Raw genomic sequence first — 17,917 nt, 5'->3', positions numbered from 1 at the left:
ATTGTAAATTGCTCATACCATGAAGGATCTCAGAAATTTAGTTCAGCAAGTAGACTGAGTTATCAAACAAAGAAAACTATCATCTCTCTAATTTTAGTATTGCTTTAATTCAAGCCCAAGTATATTTTATATCTGAAATGAACATGTCCTAAATAAAAAAATCTCTTAGAACTGAATTTAATTTTCTTTCTAAAAGAAAATTTGCTTCTTTCAAAAGAGTAGCTTATTTTGAGGTCTTACTCTGCATGTTATGATTTTTACTGTAATTTAAGTATGACATTTGAGGCCTAGGAAAGACATTTTTTTATTCTTGGCTCATGGGAGAATCCATATTTTGCCATCTAAATTAGAGGTTAAGAGGGCTGGTCTGGAAGTTATACATCTAGGTTCAAGTCTGGTTCTACCACTCTCCTACTGTATAACATTGGGTTTTAGTTTCTCTGTGCATCAGCTTGATTATCTGTAAAATGGATATGCTAATATATACCCTCATAGGGTAGGGGATTCAATTATTTATTCAACAAAATGTACTGAACTTCGTAATGTTCCAGACTCTGTTTTGGGTGGTAAGATACTATAGTAAAGAAAATGGATAAAAATGTTCATTCTTCTTTGAGTGATGAAATAAGGTTTATATCATACACATACACACAGAGTATAACTTAAAATTGTTTTTAACGTTTATTTTTGAGAGAGAGAGACATAGTGTGAGTGGGGGAGGGACATAGAGGGAGACACAGAATCTGAAGCAGGCTTCAGGCTCTGAGCTGTCCACACAGAGCCCAACGCAGGACTTGAACCCACAAACCGGTATGCGAGATCATGACCTGAGCCGGAGTTGGACGTTTAACCAACCGAACCACCCAGGAGCCCCTAAAGTAAACTTTTGAAAATGTAGCACACAGAAGATGATCTAACCCAGCAGACATGCTCAGTAAAAGATCTTAACATATTCTTACCTCAGGGCTTTTGCGCCTGCTGGCTCCTGTGCCTGTAGTGCTCATCCTTAAGTATTTTACATGGCTCACTGCCTCCCTCCTATGGGTTTGGTCAGATACCATTTTCTCACTGGGCTTCCACTGACCGCTCTGTTTTAAATGGTTTTAAATGGAACCCTGTTTCCCTCTGCTTTCTATTTCCCTGTGGCATTAGCATTTGGTTATACACTATATATTTTACTTGCTTACTGGTTTATTATCTGCCCTTTTCAGAATGTAAACTCTGGTAGGGCAGGCATTTTTTCTGTTAAGTTTACTGTATTCTCCTCAGAACTTAAAGCAGCCTCTGGCTTTTAGTAAGCTCTTAAAAATTGGTTCTTGAGGGGCGCCTGGGTGGCTCAGTCGGTTAAGCGGCCGACTTTGGCTCAGGTCATGATATCACAATCTGTGAGTTCGAGCCCCGCGTCGGGCTCTGTGCTGACAGCTCAGAGCCTGGAGCCTGTTTCAGATTCTGTCTCCCTCTCTCTGACCCTCCCCCGTTCATGCTCTGTCTCTCTCTGTCTCAAAAATAAATAAACGTTAAAAAAAAATTTTTTTTTTAAAAATTGGTTCTTGAGTGAATGAATGTAGACCACAAAGAGCGAACTAGACAATAATAAATGTGGAAAATAATGCATGTTCTCTCTTTTGAACTTTATATTTTCAGTTCTAAGGTTCTTGTGAATTTGTAGCATTTTTAAACACCAGGGCTGTATGAATTAAAGGTTCACTGTTTTATAATGACATATACTCTTTCCCTAGAATACTATAAGTAGGGTTTATAAGTTAAGCAACCTTAGGTATTAGGTGAGTTTTAAGGATGTGTAAGAAAAAATATTAAGGAAAATGAAGATACATAGGGATTTTATATGTGTGATTTTTTTAAAATATGAGTCCTATGAAGTTACAGAAGAGTATGTACAGTATGCTTTTCGTTAGTATATAGTTAAAATGCAAAGAATTATGCCCCCTCAGTATACACGTGTAGACATATACCCAGCCACTCGCCCTTCTACAATTTGTCTCTCTTTGTCATGTATACATTCCAGTTTGGTAAAGTCATAAGGAAATGTTTGGGAATATTAAACACCATATTCAGAATAACATTTGGTGAGAGAAAGAAGGTGAGAAAAGTAATTAGGAATATGCAGAGGGCTTCAGGGATAGTTACTTTATTTCCTTAGTTGGCTCAAAGGTACAAAATTATAGGAAAGTTAGGAAAATTCAAACAACGTGAAATGTAGTCTGGTCCTTAGAGTTTCCTTTATCTGTAAAATGAGCTCATTAAGTTTTAACGTATTAGTATAGTTCCAGTTCTTCAATAAAATTTACCTTGCCGTATGTTACCTGAGTTGACTTTCCTCTTTTTTCCAAATGTTCTTCAAATGCTGCTGAATGACTTCATAAACCATGTTGCTGGCTGTGGGTTTGTGTCTTTAAAAGAATGTGGGTTTTTCAAGTGAACAACTTTAAAATGTGTTTTTCACCATACACCTTGTTTAAAAGAAAAAAGAGAACACATCTTTTGTGAGATATTTATATAGAGGTTTTCTTACACATATATTAAAGTATATAAAATCTGGTAAATGAAGGATTGGCACCTAGTTTGAAGCCAGCAAATGTTGACAATTTTTTCCCCAAACTCTTAAAGGCATTTGACAAATTATATATGCAAATATGTTGAGGATTTCCTTTGGTTTCTCAAGGATCACTACAAATAACATTTCTTGTTTGATTTCTGTCCTTCAAAAAAGATGTGTTTTGTCTTTGAGTCATGGTATTTGAAGTTTCCAAGCCTTTCAAGTTTTCAAAGTATTTCTTGCGTCTCTTCTACAAAAGGGGCATTTTCATTTTGCTGTGGTCACAAAACTTAAATATCATGAGCTTTAAATTTATTTAAGATTACAAAAGAGTTTCTATGACTGACTTAGGACACCTGGCAAAATATACCATGAAGTCAGTACATTTTATGCAGGTAATGTGTTCCTGAAGGCCTTGCAGGGTTTAAAACCCACATGGTTCCAAAATTACACCCTTGAGTCTGTTTCAGGGATTTCAGGTTATCAACTGAAGTGGGGCTTCTATGAAGTCACTGAAATACTATAATTCACTCCTACATCACTCCTCCCCATCATTTGGAAATTGTGCAGTTCTCCACAGACCTTTAATATTTATGTGGGGTGAGGTGGGCCTTATTTTCCATTTGCTCACAAAGGCTTAGAAGGTAAGGTTCCTGTGTTTTGATAAAACAAGGAAGAAGTGTTGTATTAACATGCACAGAGAGCCCTTCTTTCTGGTTGCTTTGGTAGGTGGTTCTAGATTGGACCCCACGGGCTCCTTCGTCCCAACGAATACCAAACAAGCTCTGTCCAACATGCTGCAGCGGCGCTCGGGGGCCATGATGCAGCCGCCGCCCCTCCACGCCATCACATCGCAGCAGCAGCTGATACAGATGAAGCTTCTGCAGCAGCAGCAGCAGCAGCGGCTTCTCCGGCAAGCCCAGGCTCGACCTTTCCAGCAGGTTTGTCCAGATCCAGCAATGGAGTCCTCTGTGTTTTGGTAGCGCCTCTAGTTGGGGATGAGTGTGGGGTATGTGGCATATTCCCTCCTGCCTGTGTATCCCCAAAATCGTATATGAGCGCAGGCTTGCCTCTCCTCCAGGCTTGTAAATACTTTTCCTCCCGTGTATTTTGCTATTATCACTGATCAGATGAGAACTTTGGAAGTATCTTAAGTTCATTAAAAGTATGCCTTTAGAACAAAAGCAAGGACTGATGACTTTCTAGTCACTTAGAAGCAGCAGGTTTTTCATCCTTGTAGTGACCCTCGCTGAGCCCTCTTTCCCTATAATTAGCACCATATTCTGTACTCCTTCGAGCTTTACTTTCATGTATTTTTAGTAGATTTATTACCCTGAAGTTGTATCTCTAAAATCCTGATGGTTCTTAGGTTTCTCCCTGTAGTTCCCTGCATAGATTCTATGTTCAGTATGTGCTTAATAGTAAGACCTATAGCAAAGAATATAGTACAAATAATAGTCAGTGTATAGATACCTTCAATTTCATTCTTGAATTTATATTGCTGTTTTTATGCCTTCTAACTCAATTGTCTTTAACTTTTGAGATGACAGTGATTGTTTAACAAGACAATGGTGGCCATCATACACAGCATAGTATTGGCTCATGAAGCCCACACGTCTGTACAAATAAATAAAATAGAAAAGGAGGTGAGATTGGGGCTTTTTTTTTTAATCCAGTTTCTACATAATTTTTGTACTTTGCAATTTTGCTAAAAAATATTAGTGATGATGATAATAGCAGCTAACACCAGTAGAGCACTTACTATTTGCCAAAACATTTCTAAGCCCTTTAAATGTGTTAGTTATCTTAGATCCCACAATATCCCACAACAACGCTGTGATTTAGGTACTTTCTTGAACCTCAAAGGAAGTAGCCAATCTGCATGTGTATCCTGCTTTAAAAGAAACCATAAAACTTTCAGATAAGCAAGAAATTTTAATGCTTCTACAAATATTCTTTGTATTTTGGATAACTTTCTAGGCATGTGTCCCTTATATAACTTAGGACATTTTTGCAGTCAGTCCATCCACTTAGTGATTTGGGGGTTTGAGGGTGGGAGGGTTAGTTATACATTCTTAAAAATGGTTTTGTTTTTACCTATATTATAAGAAGGACAGGAAAGAGGAAACTAGTTCAATTGTATGGGGATGCAAAGCCCAGTCACTGCATGCTTGTCTCTCTTAGACCTCTAGCAACTGCTCAGACTCCCTGGGTGTCAGGTAAGGGGCCTGAGTTGCTTCTTACACAGAAATGATGAGGATTGGATATCAAGAAACAGTTATTTTGTTTAAATAAGCAGCAATTTTAAAACGTGAGCCATTAAAAACCTCAGGATTTTAGCTATTCTTGGGGATGAACAAAAATAATTATAGTATTGTTTCAAGTCCTTGTCAAGATTATACAAAAAACTTGCTGTACATTGAGTAACCATCCCCACAGCATGAATTCAGTTTCCTTTTAATTTAATTTACAACTAAGTAAAACTTGCCTTCCAATAAGTTTATTTTTTTATGTCTCCTTTTTGTTTGTTTCTTTTTATGGAGAGAGAGAGAGACAGTGAGAGTATGAGTCAGGGAAGGGTGGAGAGAAAGGGAGACAGAGAATTCAAAGCAGGCTCCACACTGTCAGCACAGAGCCTGATGCGGGGCTTGACTCATAAACCGTGAGATCATGACCTGAGCCGAAATTGAGTCGGACACTTATCCAACTGAGCCACCCAGGCACTCCTCTTTTTCTGACTCTTTTTGCTAACTCCTTTTTTCCCCTTTTTTTCTTTTTCTTGTTACTCTTTTATTATTATTATTTTTTATATTTCTTAATGATTGTTTATTTTTGAGGGGGAGAAAGGAATAGACAGGGAGACAGAGGATCCAAAGCAGGCTCTGTGCTGATAGCAGAGAGCCCAACGTTGGGTCAAACCCACAAATCGTAAGATCATGACCTGAGCCGAAGTCAGACACTTAACCGACTAAGCCACCCGCCCTTCCTGTTACCCTTTTTGTTTTACCATTCTTCAAGTGTTAGATATTTGAGGGGAGATAACATTTTTTTTAAGGAAGAGACGTACATGCATGGTGCAGTGGTATGGTTGAATGGTTCTACACAAAGTCAGTGAGATTATACGTAGCATTTGTCAGAGTGCCTGTACCTAGGCGGTCCTGAGGAAATGTTAGTTCCTCCCCTCTCATGTACAAACTATTAATATACCTGGATTCTAGTTAAATCTGGTATTGTGGCAGAAAAAAATTCTGTGGTAATCCTTAAAAAACTAGAATAAGAGCAGAATGATTTGGAATATTTGTGATGTTGATAAATTGTTTTAATGTATGGTTCTGGATGCAGTTGTTTTTCTAATAAGTACTCACTTACGTCCTTCGTGATAAGAAATGATGGAGAAATGTTCATTCTCATTTTGGCCAGGACCCAGTTAAATGCCTACACATAATGTGATTCTCTCTAGCTACATAGGCACTTGTGATATCTTTTTCTCTTATGAAATAGAAATCATTGATCTTCTTATCCTTAGCAATTCTCTAATTCTGGGAATCCATTAACTTAAGTGTAACAAACATGTTGGAGAATTTCAGACGTCAGGTCTTATACTCTGTATCATGTTTACATGGTAGTGAGCAGAGGGTAGAAATTTATGAAAGGCTTATCAGACGAATGTGTGTTTTGGGAAACTATTTCCAGGATCCTAGAGCTTCCTAGTAGCCTTAATCCTTAGCAGTCTGATTTTTATCCACAAACTCCTCTCAGCCATCCTTCTAGTGCTTCCAGAATCTGCTTCCAGCAGTGATCTCTACTATGGTTCTTCTGAAAACCTAGCTGGGGCATGACAGGATGTAAATTCCTGGCTTCTGGATATGTCTCATACCTTATGGAACCCTCTTTGCCTCTTCCCATCTTAATGGAAACAAGGTGATATATATAGGAGTCATCCAGCCTTAGATGGTGCACAAGAAAACTTCAGTTCCATTATAAATTAACTCTGTGTCCACTGCAGAAACTGAATATCAGCCTCAGTTGGTCATGGAAGTTTCTGTTATGGATCATTCTTATATTTCCTAAAGAACGTATTAAGACATTGGTATAGTGTCCAGAAAACAAATGCTTAAATAGCATGGATATTGTTAAGTCTTTTTAATCACATTATCTGATGTAATGGTTGTAATTGAGTGTATTTTCTTAGAGCTTTACTACCTACCAGTATGCATAAAGATATGTTGGCAAGGAAACTTGCTTTCATTGTTTTTAGTTAGTCTTCATCCAGGAAAGTAAAAGTGATCTGCTTCCCATCCCTTACTTGATGTCCCTTATCTAAATGGGACTCATTGCCGTGATTATGTTGCCCTTTTGTGCCTCAGAGCCTCATCTATACAGTGGAGCCAATGCAGTATTTACGTTACAGAGTTCCTGTGAAATTAATGTTTTAATACATGTAACAGCCCTTTACAACAGTGGCCGGCTCATAGTAAGTGCTCAAAAAATGTTAGCTGTCATACTTGTTGTTGCTGTTTTGTTAGTATCATTTGATGGATGTATTATTTCAAAGGACATCTCTATCACATAAAAATCTTTATTTTCCTAAAAACAGATGAAAAGAGAATTAAGAGCACATCCAATGCTTTACTTGTATCATCATATTAATTGTCCCTAATAAGACTGGTGCTCAGTGGCTGCCCATGGAAGAGGCCAGTAAGAAGGAATGTTGTTTACTTTTCCACACAGCCATTTTGGTTTCTTAAAGTGGTATATTTTTACTGTCTAATTTTGTAATACAAACTTTCGAGGGGATAATTCCAACTGTAGTGTTAAAAATATCGCTGTTATATTTTCTACATATCCTATGGGAAGCATCACAAAATCTAAAATATTGGTGAAAATAATGCAAAATGCTGCTTAAATTGTTTTCCAGTCTCTTTTTTAGAGCCAATATTTTTCTTCTGACAGGAGGAACTTGCTTTCCTCACCCCCACTGTATCAATCTTCTAGGGAAGGGGCTTTTGGAGGGCATCCTTAAGTTTTGATCGATGAAAAGGACTTAATTGTCTGCCTTGATTTGTGGTATAGCTTTATCCTAATTTCCCCGTTTTAGTGCACAAAACCCCTTTGTTGTTCTTTGTAATAATCAACACCAGCCAACTTATTTTAAGGAAGACAATATATGTAGCTTTCTTTATTAATTGTCTTTATTTAAAGAAAGACAATATATGTAGTTTAAATTGGCTGAGACAAATTTGGAAGAAGGCAATTGGTGATAGGCTACAGATAATCATATGGATATTGATGACATTGAAGAGGAAGATTTCTGACAGAGGACAGAAATGGTGTGCCCAGTTAGAGCTAGTGGTTACTTTAAGAACATTACATTATTAACCACAGGGCAGGTGCCATCAATGTGTATCTAACTGAAGGAATTAGATCACTTACTAAAAGAACAATGACTGAGTCAGAGCCTCCCAGAGCAGTGAGCTCCCTGGCAAAAGTGAATTTGTAACACCCTGAAAACTTGCCTCTTGGATGGATGAAACCCATTTAAGTTGAATGACCACCCTTTATATGGTAATTGATCTCCTACCCTAGGGATGTGGCATCACCTTGGAATTTCTGAGTCCTTCCTTTATTCTCTCCTTCCTTCCCTCTCTAGTGGTGTATTTCAAACATACAAGAATAGAAAATATAACAAACACTGATGGATTTACTACCTAGCTTTACTGAATAATCCTGAAAAATTCCGCCCATATTTGGTCTAGATCATCTAAGAAAATAAAAATAAAACAGTATGTGTACTCTCGTTTCCCTTTTTTCCTATAAAGAGGTAATCACTATCGTAAATTTAGTGTTTTTCTTTCTCATGAATGTTTTTATGTTTCTGTATATTTTTGCAACCATCAACATAAACATATATTACTTTCGGAATTGAAACTTAATATGGTTTCACACATATATTATTGTATTGTTTTAAAACTTTTTATTTCGACCAGTTTTGAATATCTACTTGTCACATGTAGTTTTATTCATTTGTCTTGCTTGATGCTAGTCCATTATGGATATTGATCTAATATTTGTCCATTCTCCTGTTGATGATCATTTAAGTTATTTTCAATTTTTTCCTTACTGCTAATGCTATATTACTATTATGTTACATTTAAAAAAAATTTTTTTTTAATCTTTATTTTTGAGAGAGCGGAGACAGAGCGAGAGCGGGGGAGGGGCAGAGAGAGAGGGAGACACAATCTGAAGCAGGCTCCAGGCTCAGAGCTGTCACCACAGAGCCTGATGCGGGGCTCCAACTCACGGACCCTGAGATCATATGCCCTGAGACGAAGCCGGACGCTTAACCGCAGAGCCACCCAGGCGCCCCTATTATGTTACATATTTTACATTTCTTCTGCACATACGGAGAGAGCTAGGGTATATGCTTCCAAGTGGAAATGCTTGTTCGATTTCCAATGTGGTGATGATTCTCCTCAGTTATAAATGAGTTTTCTTCTTTCTTCATATCTCCCCCTAACCCTTGATGTTGTCAGATTGTAACTTTCTCATTCAGAGCAGGTGAAACAGTACCATATTATGACATTTAAATTTGTATATCCCAATTATCTGTGAATTTAGGCATCTTTTTTTTTTTTTTAACTGTATTAGCTAGTCAAGGTTTCCCTTCTGTAATTTTCCTGATAATATAAGCGCATTTCACAATACTTTTATTCTTATTTGCTAAAGGTAGGCAGAATAGCCTTATTGGAACACATTGTTAGTTGTAGTAATTACCTTTAACGCATTCTCCTAGAGTGGATAATTTAAACACATCTCAATGGCAAACATGAACTTCAGAGAAAACCCCTGAACTAGTAAATATGTCCCGAGCCCTATTATTTTGTTCCTTGGATGGAAAACGACCACGTCCAGGGAAGTGGGTGCTTTGGTTATTAATATCTGGCATTTCTCCGTTTTTTTTGTTTTTTTTTTTTTTTTTTTGAATGATGAGGAAGATGTGCATTTTATTTGCTGAAATTATGATTGGGTCCCTATAGTTTAGAAAATAGTGTACAGAGCTTGATTATTAGGAGAGAGGAGACAAGATTAGGGGGTGATGAGAGTGGACGATTAATAGAATGGTCGTCGGATCCAAATACAAATGTACAGATGCCATGAATTATATACCTATGCCTAAAATAGTGAGAAGAGATGCTTCCTTGGGGAATTTTTCCTATAGTTTTTAGTCCTTAGTATAATAAAATACTTTTTCCTATTAGGGTTGGTAATCCTTTGCCTTATCTCTATCTCTAAAACTCAGTGGGCAGAAAATGTTTAACATCTTAGACAAATGTCACTTGTACTCCGTTTATAAAAGTGGTTAAACGAGTGAATTATTTTCCTGAGAAATAGGAATTTTCCCCATTGTTTTTGGGGAAACAAATCAGATGTTTTTCTAAACCAGATTCCCTCTTCCTTTGTAAACACTGGTGGCCCTGTAAATATTTGTTGTCTGATTTGGTCGATTGAATGAGTGATTGACATAATGCCCAGTTTTCATTTGTACTTCCTGAGGATGGAGCTAATTTCATCCTCCAACAATGTATGACCCCACTGACTTGTTCACTTAATGTTTTTTGCGTTTAATGTGCCCCACGTGTTCTGAGCTTTCCCACTGACTGTAGGCCAGGAAGGCCTCTGGCACCCCTTTTGCTCACAGTGGAGTTCCAACATCCCTTAGTTACCGTAAGTGTCTGTCTGATAGCTCCTCTGCTTCTTTTATGTCTGCATTTAACCTCTGGGTTGTGCTCTTCCATTATATGAATATTACCATTTATGTCCAGTCTATAGTACAGTGTTTGGTGTATGGATTAATAAAGCCTCTGCAGGGCCTGGGTTTTTAAGTCTTGACTCCCTGAAACATTGTTTTAAAATGAACTGTTACATATGTATTGTGGCTGCCCACATCACTAGGCTAAAAAAAATCTTATCTGTATTGTCTGCCGTTTTCTTGCTGTCCCCTTTCTGTAGGACTTCTGTAACTCTGCTGTCTCCCTTCTGGAAGACTTTGACAACATAATGGTAACACCCCCGCTGTCATTCCTTTTTCTTTTTCTTTTTTTTTTTTTTAAGTAAACTTTTGTAGCATTACTCTTTGAACATCAAAGCGAGAAGTGGGTTATTCCTCTATAGTTGGTAAAAGTTATAGTCTTCATTTCACTGTTATTCACTTGGTTTATGTTTGAGACTGTAACACAGAATCATGAATGCATCGGCCCTGTTTGATTTAATGGGATTTATTTCTGAAAGTTTTCTCCTTTGATTGCCTCATGATTTTCATCATTTATGTGTACGGTTTAGACACCAATGGACATTCATGACCTGGGCTTGGGAACATAGACCCGTTCGTGCACCTTCATCTCAGTTACAGTTTTGAACGCATCTTTTCCTGAGCTCTTGCTTCCCTTTGTGGTAATTCACATCATTAGCAGAGGAACGCATGGCATGCTGATTCATAGGCCAGTGCAAGATAATGAAAACTGTGGTTATGAAACATACCCTTCTCATCACATCCCACCCACTGGCTATTCTGAAATTCTCAACAGAACGCATCATCTCTATTTTCTTTCCGGTACGGAGAAGGTGTTTTTTCAAGCACAGGTCTTGTGCATGCATGTCATAAGACATTCACCTCTGCTGCTTTGCCTGGGCTAGCTAAGAATGCATGTTTTGCATTAAATTACTTATAGGTTTCTGTATCAGGTAGCCAACCCACAACATAAACCCAAGAAGCATTAGAATAAAAAAGAGCACACATCTCAGATGTGAATGTAAGTCAACTTGTTTCACTGCCAATTTTAATGGGTAACATTTTCTATACGTTGGTGAAAATGTCTGTAATGCATATTCAAACTCTGAAAATATTTAGGTTATTAAATATTTGTTATATAGGCAATTTCTTTCATAGCTATTCAGCAAAGTTTGGAGATTTCTGAAAAGAATCAATTTTTCTGTCAATTTTTCTTGACGCTTTGTGGTATACAGAGAACAGGTGAGGTTTTTATTGAAAAAACTTGAATTAAACTTTATCAAATTAAAAATACTTTGGAGATAGCTTATGTTTGCTGTTGGGCATTTTGTTCAGATGATAATGTAATTTGGATAAAAGAAAATTTGCATCAATCGTTGATTTTACTTTTTTTTGACACCAAATATTTGTCAAGTATTAAAGTCAACAGGTTCTATGCTTTCATCCAAAATAATGGAAATGTGTATATGTATCTGTGCTGTCCTTTTCACCATTCTTATTTTCCTTTAATATTCTCCAGGGTTAAGAATGTCATGAACATATATACTAAACCAATCATATATTCATCATTTATGGGCATATTAATAGAATATATTGTAAAAGTTCATTATTGTGTGAGGTGTTTATTTTAGAATGATTCAGTTTGTTCCAGCCATTAATGTTACTGTTAGTTGATTCCCAACCAACTTTAATTTTATATGAAAGCGTTATAAAAGATTCAAGCGTAACTGGTCAACTGGACCTCTTGTAATTATAGAATTTTCTCTGTGTCTATTGTCTGTAATCAAAATACACCAGTGTGATGTTATGACCATAATTTCTGGTTCACACCATGTGTTGTTTTAGCCTTGGGCACCATTACTCAGTACCTTCCAAACTAGTAGTAACAAATAAAACCCTTTTTGCTAGGTGACTCATAAAACATTACCCACTGACTTATTATCCTTCAATCAGCATTATCAGAAAGTCACAAAATCTGGCTGTGGTTTTTCAGGTACACCTTGTCTCTCTGAGACACTGAAACACCCTTGAAAAGTTACTAAGTAGGGATTTCAAATCATTGCTAGTGAACTGAGTGCATAGAAAAATCCCTGCTCCTGAGATGCTGCTGATTGTAATGCTTACTGTCTGCCTATTGTAGGATTAACCAACTCTTTCGGAAAGAGGTCTTCACATTTGTTCAGTTGACTAAGGGGGGAGTAATTGCTAAATGAAGAGAACAAGACCCAGAAGAATGAAAATGATGATTTACCAAGAACTTTAAAGTTACTGGATGCATTTATTTCAAGTTATGCAAATTATTTCAAATTATGTGAAAGGACTTTGAGTCAACACCTCTTTGAGTTCAGATACTTCTCTTGTCTAGTTACAAATAAAGCAGGAAGAGAGAGTTGTTCTTATAAAGGCCAGGAAAATTAGTTACTATTGAATAACACAGCTTTTTAAGAATCTTTTAGAAAGTGGGTTTTTGTTTTTTTTTTTGTAAAATGCGTTGGATTTACATTTCTTCTGTAGAAGCAAGCATGAAGCAAAATGCATAGAAATGAACTTGAGAGAACACACGTAGGAATTTTTCTCAGAGAGCAATGTAGAGTTGAGTGTATGTGATTATCAGAACTTCCCAGTTAATTGTGGTTTATTCCTTTAGCACATGTAAGTTGGGTATCTGAGCCATGGGGGCTTGAACAGGGGCACAAACATGTCTTATTTTCTCTTCCAGTAATGTGCTCAAAGGCAAATGGCAGCTGGCTAGGCACAAATATTTGGTCAAAAACCAGCCTCTTGAATTATCCTTTGCAAAAATATGAAGTTAATGTTACCTTTGATTGTTTAAGTTAGGCAGAATAAATCAAGAGGGAGAAATGGAGCTAATTTTCAGATATTGATGCAGGTAACAAGAAGTAATCATTAGAATGATAGATGCTAATAATTAAAACTGAATTTTCGAAATAAAAGATTGTGCTAAAAAATATGGGGCAATTGGAAAGGACTTGGTAAGCTAATATATGCTGAAATATAAATCCCAGTTTACTTCTAGAACTCTTCGTTAACAGATAAACTAAATTGAGTCTTAGATTTTCTCAATAGTATTTATTGAGCTGTTACTATATGCCAGACACCATGCTAGAAACTGCTTAAAAATAAATCTTAGAAAGTTTTCAGAAAATAACAGATAAATGGATTACGTGTAACTAAGGTGACCATATTTCCTGATTTGCCAAGCATGGTTCCACTCTGTACCTCTTGTCCTTGCTGTCCTTGTTTGGATGATACAATACATAGTCTGTTCTTGATTTGATGCAGCAAAACTACCCCTGCCAACTTTAAGAAACTTACTAAATCTTCGTCTTTAGTATCCTTGCTTATTCCCACATTATGGCCCTTGGTTAGCATTTGTAAAGTCTTTCAAATTACTGAAGAACTTTCCTTATTCATTCTTTATTCAACAAATTCAACTATTTCTACAAATTGACAGAATGTTTGACATAATGTTTCTAGCATTATTCTCGGGAAAAACAAAAATAGGGCATTTTAGTTTGGTGGGAGAGAATGGGATATTTTTCATTCAAGGAAACATGATACAGCTATGCACATAGCACATGGGGACTGGTGGCCAACTCAGAGTGTTTGATTTTCCCAGGAATGATATTGTGTATCTCAATTATTACCTACTGTACTTAAGTTGGGGAAAAATTGGAGGTAGGAGGTATACAGTATGTCCATAAATAAATAGTTTCCCTTTAGGCAAAAAATGATTAACAAAGAATGCATGAATTTTACAGTGTAAAACCTGTCTCTGAAATTTCTTATCCCTTTCTCTTCTTCAAAAGTTAGTGGTTTTCCTTGAATGTTAATTTTGTGATTTTTCTTTTTATGTAGAATAGTTTTAAATTCATATTTCTTTAATGTCCATGATTGCAACTGTAACTTGTCAATAAAAGTGTTGCACGGTAACTCAGATATTTACCTTATTAGTATACTAGGTTTCTCCACATGTAAGTCATAGTTCATTTCATAGGGTTCTTCACTAAGCAAAGGAAGAATGAAGAATTTGAGAACATCTTTATGCATCTGCATGTAGCCGTCATATACAGATCACATCTTGTTTCCTTTTAAACCAAAGCAGGATGTGGGAATTGTAGACCACTTATGGATATCATGACTTTAACTCAAACATATAAGTAACTTATTTTTCCCCCTTCTGTAAAAATGATAATATGAAAATATTTGTCCCCCACAAAGAAGCAAAATCGTATCTTGCAGGGACTTTGTACGACACTGTCCGGGAGCATTGATTTAAGGAGTAGCGTTTAAGGAAGTGGTTGATTTAATGACTTCTAGGCATAGTGTTTGAAAAATCAAAAACCTTTCAAATAGTCTGGGAGGGGAATAGTGGTAGGGCCTGGATGGTCACACTGCCATGGAATGAGTTTTCATAGAGGGAGTTTGGGATATTTTCCTTAGATTCAAGTACATATAGAGTAAATATAGACACAGTTGCACTTAGATTAACCAGCTAAAGCCTGAGGATATCTTCATGGTACCCTATTCTGGAAATGTAGATTCTTGTTGAAGCTATTATACGCACTCTCAGAAATTTTGTATTTGGTCCATATATGGGTGGATAGTCACCTTAGGAAAGGCTGAAGTTTCATAAATGCCCTCCAGTGATTTTATATGAGGAACCGAGAAAGGATTTTACTAAATAATATATGGATTTCGTTTCAGCATTTCAGTAAGAAGTCTTTATAGATCTCTTGTTTTTTTGTTGTTGTTGGAGTGAGTTTTAAAGGCTATATATCCGTAAAGAATAAGTACCAAGCGAGGATTTAAATATTTCCATTTTTAATATTGCATATGGAGACATCTTGTCCTAACAGAAAGAGCCCTGGCCTTAGGGATCAGACTCACCTGCGTTCAGATAATAGCTCTGCCAGTTCTAGCTCAATGAGCTTGCTAAGCTGCTTAAGTTTGTTGAGCCTGGCTTCTTCTATCTGAAGATGATAAGTGAGGACAATACTCTCTTCCCTGCAGATTTATTGTGAGAAAATGGGGGTGAGAACAAGAAGTCCAGTCTCTGGCATAGAATAGATGTCCAATAATTGTTGGTGTTCACCCTCTAAAGCTAAATACTTGTCACTTTCTGCCTGCTAGAAAAATCTACACTACTTTCCAAGCACATTAAATGGCTTTATATAACTATAATTTAACACTTTTGAAAAATGTGGACATCTATAAGACAAGAGTAAAATATTTTGGAATAAACCCCATTCTGTGTAATTAGTAAGTGCTGTAAAAATCTAGGGATGGTTGGAAGCTAGACCTCTTTCCATGATGATTACTGCAAGCTTCCATGAAATAGCTTCTGACACCATAACATAAAACATATACAGTGGCTCTTAGATTTATTTTTCAAAGGGCAAAACATGTATTAAATTAAGACTGGTGAGCAGATGTTAATTGGTTTTATTTTATCATTGTCAGAGTTACATTTGCAGTTCATGTATTGTGAATTTTTATTGATAGTTATTCTAATTGATGATTAGTCATAGGAGATGCAAATTCATCTCTTGACCACATGGTTAAATAGACAATTGGTAGGTCACCGTGAAGAACCTTCATTAAAAAGCAATGAAATTTGTACCTCGTATTCTCTTTTTTTATGGGCACAGAATGGTACAACTCCATGCTTTCAGATTTCACACAGCCTCATGCCTTTCACTCTAAAGTGGCATTTGTATCCTGGGGTGTACAGCAGAGCTGTTTCAGAGCTTCTCTGATAAGTAGACCGTTGATTATTTTGGCTTGTATTTAATGTATGTATTATTGTTGGGACATCTATAGTTTTTGGCAGAAACGATAAGTTTAATAGTCTCTACACACATATAAAAAGTTCTATTTAATGCTGTTTGGAAAACTCCAAATTCTGTAGTCATCTAATAAGATTTGGTGTCATGGGTTATTGGGGTTCTTAGCCAGGAGTGCAAATCAAGTTCTTGCTGTTATGATCAAGAGTTTGCTTTGGCTTTGTTTTCCAGGGCCCACCAGGGGACCAGGCTGCTCTCTTTGCTGCACAAGCACGGCCCTCCCCTCAGCTCCCCCAGTATCCAGGGCTGCAGCAAGCACAGGTACCCACATTTGCCTTGTAGATGCCGCTGGGATTTTTAATGTTGTTTATTTGAAGTGGGAAACCAAGTGAATAGGATATCAGCTCCCTTATGGGGTTTAGAAGGTAGTACTTCTGCTTATAGATTGGAGTTGACATCTTAAAAAAATGCAGCACCAGTGATGAACAAACCTTCGGACTGAATGATTCGAAGAGCATAAAACATTTTAAAGAGTTATTGATTTAAAAATCTAATCACTCTATTAACGATGATGGTAGGTGTTGAAATGCTTAACAGTCCCAGAGTACTTATTTTACTTTATAATAAATACTGATGTAATTCATGATTGAATTTATCCTATTGAAAGATAGGTTTGCAGAGAATCATGGTAGAGCGAGAAGGTAATTGGCCTTGGAATTAGACCTTGGCACAATTCCTGACACCTTTCTAGCTATGTAACATTGTGCATGTTATTCTGTCTTGGTTTCCTTCTTTGTCAAATAGAGATGAGCATTGTGAGAATTTAAGAACCTGTGGAACCAGCACAGCACCAGATCCATGGTAGCCACTCAACAAATGATGGACTTGCCTTAATATAATGCAACTCTTGAGCTATTTTTTTTCCTAGTAATTTTGTTGTTTCTGCTTCTGTATACTTTTACTTTGTCCCTTTCATAATTAGGAGCCCGGGGATGTTGGCAAGACAGCTCGTGGGGCTAACATGTCACACTATACCCACAGATGAAAGGCAATCTGAGATTGGCTCTCAGATGTGCCGAGCCCCACAGCCAGATCCTTGCATCCTGTCAGCTGGAAGTTGATTAGTCATTACTGTGTCTTCCGAGTCAGAGCCGTGAAACTACCCTAGAATGTGGTTCTTTGAGGATTGAAGAGCAGGTTTCTTCTTAAATCAGCATTCCATTCTATGAATTGTAGTCACCCAGTAGAACCTTATTACATTTTTTATTTACATTAGGTGTTAAGATATAAACACTCATATAGTAATATTGAATAGAAAAATTAAATATTCAGAGTATTGGTAGAATGCTGAAAAAAGGGTGTAGCCCATCCAGGTCTAGAGGATATCGAATATTCCCCAGTTATACCCTTACTCTCTGGTTAAGGTATTGGTTGGTCTGGAGTTTTTTGGGTTTTGTTTGTTTGTTTGTTTGTTTTGGTAACTGGTTAGTCACTACAGGCAAATTCATCAGCTCCCAAGGAGGTATAGTCCCGTATCAGGAAAGCGTACTCTATAATTTTAATGTACATTGGACACGGATAGCTTTTCTTTCTAATTTTGGAAATGAAATTAATTATGCTTGGGATCTGTTGAACATTGATGTCATCTGTGCACTTCAGGTTTGGATGCTTGCCTGATAATTTCTATAAAGAAATATATCCTTCTTTCCCTCAAAACAAGCAACTGATTGTAAAACTGATCTCTTAACCCAAATGAGGATTCAT

The 17,917-nt window shown here is 36.8% G+C and overlaps 1 protein-coding gene across 1 annotated transcript in view; it reads left to right on the top strand.

The window, feature by feature from the left end:
• MED12L (mediator complex subunit 12L) overlaps positions 1-17,917 on the top strand; it is a 333,810-nt gene that overhangs the window by 294,590 nt on the left and 21,303 nt on the right. Inside the window, exons 39-40 of the mRNA XM_053903719.1 lie at positions 3,287-3,498; positions 16,385-16,474. Of these exons, the coding sequence (XP_053759694.1) occupies positions 3,287-3,498; positions 16,385-16,474 (302 nt within the window). The remainder of the gene's footprint in view (positions 1-3,286; positions 3,499-16,384; positions 16,475-17,917) is intronic.

The sequence above is a fragment of the Panthera pardus genome, unplaced genomic scaffold (assembly GCF_024362965.1).
Source record: "Panthera pardus isolate Hobbes unplaced genomic scaffold, ASM2436296v1 HiC_scaffold_16, whole genome shotgun sequence".
Classification (NCBI taxonomy): domain Eukaryota; kingdom Metazoa; phylum Chordata; class Mammalia; order Carnivora; family Felidae; genus Panthera; species Panthera pardus.
Note: the sequence above shows the minus strand (reverse complement) of the source record. Positions and strands in the feature narration are given on the sequence as shown.